Consider the following 11,472-nt stretch of genomic DNA (forward strand, 5'->3'; position numbering starts at 1 on the left):
TTTAAAAGCATCAAGTTCATCAATGATTATCATCGAATTCATCAATAATTGATATTAATATTTTGAGTTTGATGATAATTATTGATGCAATTGACACTTCTAAGTCATGTATAATTACTGTTGAACTTAATAATAAAAAGGGATGAGCTCGACAATAAAAATGTTGAACTTAATAATAAAAAGTTGTGAACTTGACACTAAGTGGTGAGCTCAACAATAAAAAGTGGTTAAGTCGACACCGTAAATATGATCTAGATACATATTTATTTTTATTTTTTTGAATTTGAAATTAAGTAAATCTTCTTGAAATACCAAAAATGCATATATATCATAGATTCAAATGGGCACTCAGATATAAAATTTTAGAATTTTAACTTTTTCGTCAATGGAAATGGTCACTATCATCAATGGAAAACCTAATTATGTGAAGAAGATGAGAAAAAGGGTAGTTCAGATATTTCAAAACATTACAACGTGAGATGTGGTCAAGGGACTAAGAAGAAAAGAAAAAATTACTAAATGAACTATTAAGAGATCTCCCAAAACTTAGGGATTATTTAAAACAAGTCCCTCCTCCACCAGGGTCTTTTAAGTAATTCCCCCCTCCCCCCCAAAAAAGGGAAGCAGATCCTCTATAGCACACGATTCGTGTAGCAATCCTGTAGCTCACTTTAATTGATTGAGAGAGAGCTATTAAAATAAAATAAAAAAATTAATATCTCACTTGTGATCATGACTTAGATCTGATTTTAAAAAATTCAAAAAATACATTTTTTTTTTAATGAAGATCTATGTCTTTAAAAATGAACGGCTAATGAATTCCCCCAAATTTTAATTGTGAGATCTAATTTTATCGTTGATGTGATGCTCTTTCAACTGTTGAAAGTGTGCTACTGAGGATCTGCTTCCCAAAAAAGGACACTCAAAAACCTAAAAGTATAGAATAGGAAAGGGCAAGGACGATAATAAAGTAGATATTCTTCTATTTAAAGGGTGAGGTAAGGACGGTGAGGTATTTTGGAAAGAGTTGATTTTGTAACTCAACCAGACAGGGTGACTCAAAAACTCACCAACGTGGCATGGGTAAAGAATCGTAGATTCTGTCCCTCAGAATACACAATTGACCTGACCAACCTGCCATCTACGTTTGTGTCTCCCAAAGGTGCAGTTGTGTATCCCGAGCGAAAGAAACTACGGTTCTTTGGGCATGACAAGTCGGTGTCAGATTGAATTACAAAATCATTAGTCTTTTGGAAATGGAGAGTAGGAAAGGCAACGATGAGTGAGGACCACAATAAAATGGAGGGAAAATTATCATAAAAAACCAAAATAAAAACTATCTGTAGGGTGGGTTTGGAGATACAAAGATTGAGATAAAACAGGAGATAACCTCCCTCTTTTATTATGTAGATATCTGCATGGTCTCTCTAGACTCTCAATTCTATAAGGAGATCGATCAAGAAACTCTAAAGGGGAATAAGCGAAAGCTAGCCATGGATGTGCAACAAGTTCTTCACATGAATGGAGGAGAAAGAGAAACCAGCTATGCTAATAACTCCATACTTCAAGTATCTCCTCTTCTCTCTCTCTCACACACACACACACATTTTTACCTCAATTAATGATTTGCATCATTTTGTTTCTTTACAGAGAACAGTGATAGACAAGGCGAAACCCATCATAGAAGAGGCCATACTGAATCTCTACAGCTCCACCCTCCCTCAGTGTTTGAAGATTGCAGACTTAGGTTGCTCTTCAGGACCCAACACCCTATTGTTGATCTCGGAGATTATAGATACCACTGACATTATAAGCCACCATTTGAATCGTCCGACACCTGAATTCCATGTGTTCCTAAATGATCTTCCAGGAAACGATTTCAACACCATCTTCAAGTCATTGCCTACTTTCTATGAAAAACTCAAGAAAGAGAAAGGTGATGAGTTCGATCTGTGTTTCATAACTGGAATGCCCGGTTCTTTTTATGGGAGGTTATTTCCAAGCAAATCACTACACTTTGTTCACTCTTCTTATAGTCTTCATTGGCTTTCTCGGGTTCCTCAAGGGCTTGAAACTGATGAAGGCACTCCATTGAACAAGGGGGACATTTACTTAGCAAAAACGAGCCCTCCTAGTGTTCTTAAGTCCTACTTGAAGCAATTCCAGTGGGACTTCTCGTTGTTTCTTAGATTACGATCTGAAGAAATAATTCCTGGAGGGAGAATGGTCCTGACATTTATGAGTAGGAAAAGTGATGATCCCTCAAATGATGAAAATTGCACACCTTTCAAGTTGTTAGCGTCCGCGCTCAATGACATGGTCATAGAGGTACCTTAATTAATTAATTGTTACCTATTTTATGTCGTCCTAGTACTGTTAACTCATTGATTTATCTCTTATATATGTATATATATATATAGGTATATAAATCAGCTTAATTCTATGTAGGGACTTGTGGATGAGGCAAAATTGGACTCCTTCAATGTGCCATATTATGCACCTTCTGCTAAAGAAATAAGGAACTTAATTGAGGCTGAAGGATCATTTAAGCTCCATCGGCTTAATACTTTCGAAGTCAATTGGAATGGAAACATGGAAGATGATCGTGTGATTGATAAATTCATCAGTAGAGGGCAAAAGATATCGATGGCCCTAAGAGCCGCGGTTGAACCAATTCTGGTCAGTCATTTTGGAGAGTCAATTTTGGATGATTTGTTTGGTAGGTTCACATATAAGGCCGCCGACCTCTTAACGAAAGAGGAATCCAAGAGCATTAATCAAGTCGTCTCTATGATAAAGAAATAATGAAGATCCTTTGGGTGCTTGATCAATTCAATTGGAACTATAGATGGGACTATTGGAGTAATTAATTATATTGCATTGTAATATGATGTACTACGGTACACCATATCATATCTATTGAGATTAAGATAAGGTTAGTTTGATTTGGTTGAGATTTATTATGAATAGAGTTTATCTCTATATATGATTTGGTTTCTATAAAATCCTATTAGGGTTATTATAATTATTATAAAAAAGAATCAATAATATCTCATTCTTCTATATGGTATTAAAGCATAGTCTATTTTGAAAGATCGATCTAGCGAATCTATCTTTTATTGTCGACGGTGACAACACTGTCGACAGGCTGCCATTCATTAGATTTTTTTTTTCATGAATAAAATCTCTAATTCCTATTCTACAATTTCCAACTCCTTGATAGTCTTCATTTTTTGTAATTTATAATCTCGATCAAAATATAATTATCAAGTCATGTTATCCAATCAAATGCTTTTGGGAGAGATCATATGATCTAATTTAGTGAACACCAGCTCCGACAGACTTCATGACGAGCGGGATGCGATAGTGATGACTTCATAGATAGTCAATGACCACTGAAAGTACGATGGATACTCGTTAGCGATATCAAGCATTTAATAATTGTTATATCAAGGAATTTGATATTAACCAATTACGCATTTCTTATTCAAAAGAACATGCAATTGCGAGAGGGTATTGGAGTAATTAGTTATATTGCATTGTAATATGGTGTACTACGGTACACCATATCATATCTATTGAGATTAAAATAAGGTTAGTTTGATTTGGTTGAGATTTATTATAAATAGAGTTTATCTCTATATATGATTTGATTTCTATAAAATCTTATTAGGGTTGCTGTAATTGTTATCAAAGAGAATCAATAATATCTCATTCTTTTATAGGGACCACATGTGTTCATCATGAAAAAAATGGTTAATTAATTTGACGCACTATGTGCTGCTTACCACTGTTGGGAATTGGGATTACTAAATGGTTACCTAGAATGATGTAGGAATGGATGATGGTGGTATCGATTTTATTTCATTGTTTTGTTATTATCTCCTTCTCCAAATGTAACGATTTAAATAAAACTAATGCTGGAGCGAAATTGGATTTACTGCGGTTTTTACATTTCTAATGTGGAGGTGTGCGCATAACCCTAGATGTGTTTACTCATATCTAACGATTATGTGTGCACCTCCACATCAGAAATGCTAAAACTGTAGTAAATCCAATGTCAACCCAACATGACTCTTAAATCAATGGACGGTGGCTGTTGTGTCTTCTATTAATTTAAGTTGACAATGCACCTTTTCAGTTTCAAAACTTAATTTTTGCTAATTAATTGTTTTATTTTTTTAATATTACGTGTTGTGGAACAAAAACGAACAAAGAAATAAACATTTTGGATCTTTTTTTGTAGCAAACAAGGAATATGATCATTTTCCAAACAGATGATAACAACAATGATGAAGATAAGTCTTCTTCTTCTTAAACATATCGATAGTGATAAAGGTGTGCTATATGGTTTTCGCCTATGAATAATCCACACTAATTAAAATTTGAAGTCGCCATCGTTCATTATTTTTAAAGTCAAATTTTCTTAAAACTCATTTTTAAAGAAAATAATAACTCTTAGTTGCTCTAAATAAAGAGATTCTCCTCCAACTTTTGGTGGTTACTTGGAATGATGTAGGAAAAATGGCAGAAGACTTCACGGAGTGCTTAAATGGAGAGAAGTCGTAAGTACAAGGCCTAATCACACTTATAGAAATCTCAGGGTTTGGGGTCACAATAATGCGGTGGGACCCATTTTTGAATGGAAACATCAAAATCTTCACGAACCACAATTTGCCATGTATTTTGTCACATTTCAGCAAATTCGTTCGTTTAGACTTTGTTATCAGCAAATTTACTATTTTAGAAAAATTTTGTTTTACTAATAGCTAGAGTTATAAATGTCAGAATCAGTCACATTTTTTTTTGCTTAATAAACAGGGGCTATTAAGGGCCCCACTCTTTCCATTATGAGTGGCTAAAGCCATAGAAAGTTCCATAACAAATCCCCCAATAAGATATTCGTTAATTCATGGGGAATACATAAACAGATTTACAATGACTTCCTTTCCTTGCAAGTCAAAACGGATAAAAATGAACTTCTGGCGAATTGTTTCAATCTCGCGCAATAATATCACATGCTTCCATGAAAAATCACTCACCAATGATTCTGCCTTATTTCAACGATTTAGTATTATTTTTTCATGTTTAGTTCAATTTTACTGTTTTAATAAAAAAAATTATTATTATTATTATTTTTGACTATTCTCATATTTTACTTAGAATAAAACTCTTTTCTTTAAATAGAGTTGTAAATGCAATATTGTATAAATACTTTTGACTTAAATAATTTCCCTTGTGAGAGTTCTCTCTTCTTGTAGATTCTAGTTTCCCTTGGATATTAATATTGGTCATATTCATTTATGATTTAATGTTGCGTCATAGAACCAAACCATTTTGAGGATTTTTGATTAACTTGAAATGTAAATTTAAAACAAAATAGGGATCCGAGTGTGGAACCTCATTAATTTGGGACTATTGTTTAGGTTGTCCTAATGGTTAAGGAAAAACCTTGTCTAAGTCCAGGGGCGGAGCCAGGATTTTCCTATAGTGGGGGCAAACTGTGGTTAGTTGTATGGTGAAGATGAATGATTTCAAGGAGAATTTAAGAGATTTTTAGTTAGTAGTTGAAGAAAATGATATTTAAGTCATTTCCAATAAATATTTGAGAAGTCCTGGTCAAGAGACAATGTCATCAACAAAAAATTAAAGAGGTGAGAGAGTGGGGACAAATGGGCATGTAATTAGTTGAAAATATAGGGGTGTCTCAAAGTTCTGTGTGGGCAAAAATTGGAGGGAGGTGAGGGTGTGGAGGCAAATGGGGAGAGAGGTGAGGGAATGTGAACAAATGGGGCGTGTAATTAGTTGAGAATAAAAGGGTGTCTCAAACTTTTGTGGGAGCAAAAATTGGAGGGAGGTGAGGGTGTGGGGGCACATGGGGGGAGTGGGGACAAATGGGGCATGTAATTAATTGAAACTATAGGGATTTCTTAAAGTTCTGTGGGGGGCAATTGCCCCCATCAGCTCCTTAGTAGCTCCGCCCTTGTCTAAGTCTTTGTATGCTACCCTGATGAAATGATGAATGGTTAAATTTCTAAGTGTAGGTGTGGGAGATTAAATACTTGTGCATGGAAGGTGTTGAAATGAGCTAAAAATGTTTTTCACGATTTAGGAATTGATTTTCCATTTGGTCATCAAGCTAATCTACGGTTCCATATGCCGCTTTTATTATGATCTACTAAATCAATGCATGAAGTGTTTCCCAATATAGGATTTGATTTCTTTTTCATACAAACTAACGGGTCATCTAATGAGAGAGCCCCTCTTTTGATTTTAGCATTTTAAATCTTGTGTTCTTTGTTTGCTCATTTTCTTCTTTATCTTTTCTCCTATCATGCTTCCCCACAACAATTTCGAACCTTTGTGCCTTTGTGATCTATATAAATATAGTTTTATAGTTGAACATTCCTTAATCCCAATTTATAATAAAAATTATTATTATTATCTAAATAAAATAATTATTATTATCTAAGGTGTATACATTATAATAATGTGTATGAGATACACTATATCAATGCTATGATGCATCTCATCACATATCTTCGAGATTTTATATTTGTTTCAATTAGATCAATTAGGTATATTATATTTTATTGATTGATTATCTTTCAAGATTCATGCATATTGTGAATCTATAGAAATCCAACGAGATATGTAAACATCATTCAAGGTTATCAATAAATCATTACTTTTACGTGGTATTAATATCATATAGAAGAATAAATTAGATTTATTCTTCTTTAATGATTACAGAACCTTAAAAAGATTTATATAGAAAACAAAATAAATCTTAATCAATGATGCAATAAAATAAGATCATAGATCTAATTCTAATCAAATCAATAGTTTTATCCTAATCCATATAGATAATGACTTTGTGAGTTCCGCAATACATCTTATAACTATATTCCTTCCTATGTAGTACTCTAAAAACACATACCTAGGATCTAACTATATCCAAGACGTTGACAAATTACATTTGCTATATTATATTATCGTATAGTTTGACGTGCTCTCTTAGGAAATGCTAAGCGACACATTTCATGGTGCCACCAAGTTTATTAAGTCTTAATCACATCTTGTTAGGTCTATAAAAATAATTTTACTATTGATATATACAAAAATATGATATTTGAATATCTAAATATAATCAAATTGCCAAATCTATTAAACATAAGGAAACAATCAAGTTAAACATTCAACGATGGATCCAACAAAAAAGAGTCATTCTATACTACTTGCATTGGATACTAGGTCCAACACTGAGTTGACCTGGCAATGCACTGATAACCATAGACTTATTTTCTTGAGATACAAGTTAAAAAACCAACAATTCTCTATGCATTGTCGGGTCAACTCAATGTCCAACGTAGGCAATAAAGTATTTTCCAACAAAAAATCCACCTATTAGGGAGTGAGATTTCAAGAAGTCATGTTCACGGATGAGATGGCAAAGGCACATACCCATAGATCTTTGAGTTGTGATAAAGGTATGCACTAAACATATGTGATATGTGCACGGCTGATGTGGCAAAGGCACATAACCATAGATTTTTTTCTTCTGGATACACAAGGAAAAAGATCTACGATTTTTTGCCCTTATCACGTCAGTTGTATATGTGTCAGTACATCGCTTTATCATTACTCTAGATCTTTTTCTTCGGGATACACAAGGAAAAGATTTATGAATATGTGCCCTTACAACCATAGTCACAAAAGTCGGCTACTTTTTGAAAAAGTCACGTTTAAAACGCATATAACAAGTGTATCATTTAAAAAACGTCAAAAAATCGCAATATTTTGAAAAAGTGCGAAATATTGAAAAAATCGAGATTTTAACATTTAAATCGTGAAAACCTCAACTTAAAAAAAATGAGATTTTCAATTTCTCATCAGACTTTTTTTTTAATGTTTTTTCTTTCTCTTTTTACTTTCACACCCACGTGCACAACACATAAAATCTGGATCAAAAGACTTCTTTTTCAAACAATGTCCTTCCAAGTTCCAGCCAAGGACAGTAATAAGGATTGTTTTTGTAGAAATACTTAATTTATTGAGATTTCTTGGATGAATATTACAAAAGCCCCAACAGGGTATTTATAGACATTATATCAACCAAAATATATGAAAATTACCTAATATAAATATTCTAGAATATCCTAATTGATATATTCTAAATATCAATATATATTCTAGAATATCCTTCATCACAACCTTCCATTTGTGTGAGATACATTAACAATGATACAATGTATCTCATGCATTTTAATACAGTGCATCTTATTCTCTAACAGTTTTAATAATATATATATATATATAATATATATATATATATATATATATTATATATATATATATTATATATATATATATTATATATATATATATATATATTATATATAATGAAATCCCCTCCACATTTTAATATTTAAGATAAGATATTTTTATAATAAAACTTTGATGAGATTCCCCTTGACCTTGATCTTTTCTCATAAATTAATTGAAATTTCTACATGACAATAAAAATATTTTGATTTTCTCCCACCAAAATCCAACTTCTTCAATCTCTTGGATGATTTCAATGATAATAGAGATGATGTAAAATAAATGAATAATGTATATTGATAATTTTTAATATTTTTATTTTTATATGTTATCATATTTTTTTCATTATTTTTGGGTTTTTTTTTTTTTTTTTTTTTTTTTTTTAAGTTTTACTTAGATGATGTAAATCAGTAGTTTGACTTTGTCATGCTTACAACGTCAATAGACATGCATATTGCGTATATGTCAGCGTGTTGTTTTATTATTAATCTAAAAAATTTCACCTCTCTGATTTCCGAAGACTTAGGCGTTATTTGTTAAACTGAAAAAAAAAAAAAAAAGTATTGAATAGCATTAAACACTGAAACTAATAAGCGCTGAATTTAAGTGTTGAAAAAGTTGTTTGTTTAGATGTAGAATCATGTTTGTTACACATTGCTGAAATTGGTAAATTGTATTTTTTACCCTTACAATCATATTATACATTGTTTGCATGTTTCAAATGCCTATTTCTATTAAATACAATAAAATATATTATGTCTTATAAAATTAAAATACAATTCATTTTTAAATAATAAGAAATACTCAAATTTTCAATTTATAAATAATAATTTTTATTTCTAAAAGCTCACAAATTTCAAATAAAAAACAATAATGTCATACAAGTCATCAAATCTTGAAATCAACATTGAAAAAACTTAATTTGGGATGAATAATTTATGATGGAAACGAAGGATGTGTAATTGTAAAAGCACCCCACGAATTAGTAAGGACAATCCACACCATAGCCATTTTTTTTTTTTTTTGTCTTATATAGATTAAAGTTTTTTGAATGAACCAATTTTTGGTGATAATGATCTATATGGTATAGAGATCATACTCACCAAAAAACAGCCCATTATGAGACTTCTAACCACGTCAAAACTAGTTTTCAAAAAATAAAAATAAAAAATTGGACGATTTATGATTCTTGAACTTGTTTTGATGGGGTTAGAAGTATTGGGATGGGCTAATTTTTGGTGAGGATGATCATCTTATTGTAGAGATCATCTTCACCAAAAAATTAATTCATTCCAAAACTTTTAACCCATATAAGACAAAACAATTAGCCATGGTGTGAGTTTACTAATTTGTGAGGTGTTTATATACTTGTCCATGGGATATAAGAAGTAATATCATTTTAAGTATAAGGGCATACTTGTCCATACCAAAAAAGCGAAGTGCTTACTGCTTCAGCACTTTTTTTCAACATCAAAATAGTGCTGAATTTTTTTCACTTATTTTTAACAATAAGCATTGAAAATATAAAATAAATAAACATGTTATTTTGACAAAAAGTGTTGAATTTTTTTTTTTCCAACAATAAGCGTTGAAAAAATAGTGCAAACAAACACCGTCTTAGTACAACTTTTTATCGAGAATCAAACTGTGGCACATATCTATACGTTAAAGGAAAGATACGTACACCTGAAATTGTGGCCTTCAATCAATCTCAACTGTCATCCTTATATCACAGCCACAAAAATAGCCCAGCCCATTTGTTAATTCTTAGCCCATTAACTCTAGCCTGATCTCCTTTACTCAACCCAAATTAACTTAAATGCATACGGTAGAATTCCATTTAAAAAAGAGTTATGAGACATTAAAATTGACATTGTTTCACATATTGCTGATGTGGAGGTGTGTACATTATCATAGATGTTTTCACTTGTATATAAATTCAAAACTTCTATGGTTCTGTGATCACAGTTAGAATTATTACTATAATCAAGATATCTATTTTTCATTATTTTCTAAATAAACCTGTTTCTTGTAATCACAAATCCTGAAATACAATTCGGTAAAATTATTGCTTGATAAGTAAATGTGACAACTTATCACTCGTGAATTAACCAATTTGACCCTCACTTTAGCTTCAAACATCATATGATACATAAAATTGGTAATCTAGTACATAAGATCAGGGGATCTAATTAAAAAAAAAAAAAAACTCAATCAACTTGATTGGATGATTTTAATAATATCATTGTACACATATCTGTCGACATTTCAATTTCTTTTGGTTATTAAAAAAATGTAACAATCAAGATGTGAACACTTCTTAAGATATTGAATTGGTACCACAGTACATTAAACATATAAGTAGTAGCTTTCTGAAAAGCGTATGTATTGTCAATGGTTGTGGTAATTATTGCTCGTAAGTAGTTGAATGATCGCCTCGCCAAAACAAATAAGTGGATTCCACTTGCCCACTAATAATAGAATCTAATCTCCAATTGAAGGATTAAGACAGAGACTCTATTCCCATGTTAAAGTAATGACCATAGAAATCGAGGCCAAGACTTATCACGTGTAGCATGCTTTTTGTTTGTTGTTAATAAAAAATATAATATAAAACCCTTTTCAAATCTTAGTAAGGGTTGTTACGTGTAAATGGATTATCATATTGACAATGCAACGCAACATCTTTCTAGTTTTCATGAAAAAATTCATATTCATTAAAAGATATTTTTTTATTTTTATTTTGATATAATGTGTTGAAAGGGATGATTATGAACTCGCAAAACTTAAAATTAAAAATCAACAATGAAAAATAATGATTTTTTATTTTTATTTTTTTTAAATTCTTATAATTTCGTTCTTTGAGAAGTATGTGACATCAGATCATGTTTTTTGAATTTTAAGATGTGAGGTCATGATTGTTAGTAAGATTTGAATCAATTTTCAACAAATGAAAATTTTATTAAATCTATTGGAATACTCAACAAATTTTAAACTAGTTAAAGTAATATTTTATCAATTATTATGGTTGTTAGTACCTGTCGATAGTTGAATGATAGACTGGTCATCATGAATAAGTGGCTTCCACTTGTCCACCAATAATATAAATTAGTCTCCGTAGTTTTTTCTGATGAAAGGACCAATGAA

The 11,472-nt window shown here is 31.3% G+C and overlaps 1 protein-coding gene across 1 annotated transcript; it reads left to right on the forward strand.

Moving 5' to 3' along the window:
* Positions 1-1,032: 1,032 nt before the first annotated feature.
* Positions 1,033-2,954, forward strand: LOC147407386 (S-adenosyl-methionine 4-1-methyl-2-pyrrolidinyl-3-oxobutanic acid methyltransferase-like). Its single transcript, XM_086432835.1, has 3 exons — positions 1,033-1,568; positions 1,651-2,328; positions 2,449-2,954. The coding sequence occupies exons 1-3, from the start codon at positions 1,419-1,421 to the stop codon at positions 2,803-2,805; spliced, it is 1,185 nt and encodes a 394-aa protein (XP_086288961.1). The 5' UTR covers positions 1,033-1,418; the 3' UTR covers positions 2,806-2,954.
* Positions 2,955-11,472: the final 8,518 nt, after the last annotated feature.

Source organism: Akebia trifoliata, chromosome 3 (assembly GCF_017979445.1).
Source record: "Akebia trifoliata isolate Shusen 1 chromosome 3, ASM1797944v1, whole genome shotgun sequence".
NCBI classification, from domain to species: Eukaryota; Viridiplantae; Streptophyta; class Magnoliopsida; order Ranunculales; family Lardizabalaceae; genus Akebia; species Akebia trifoliata.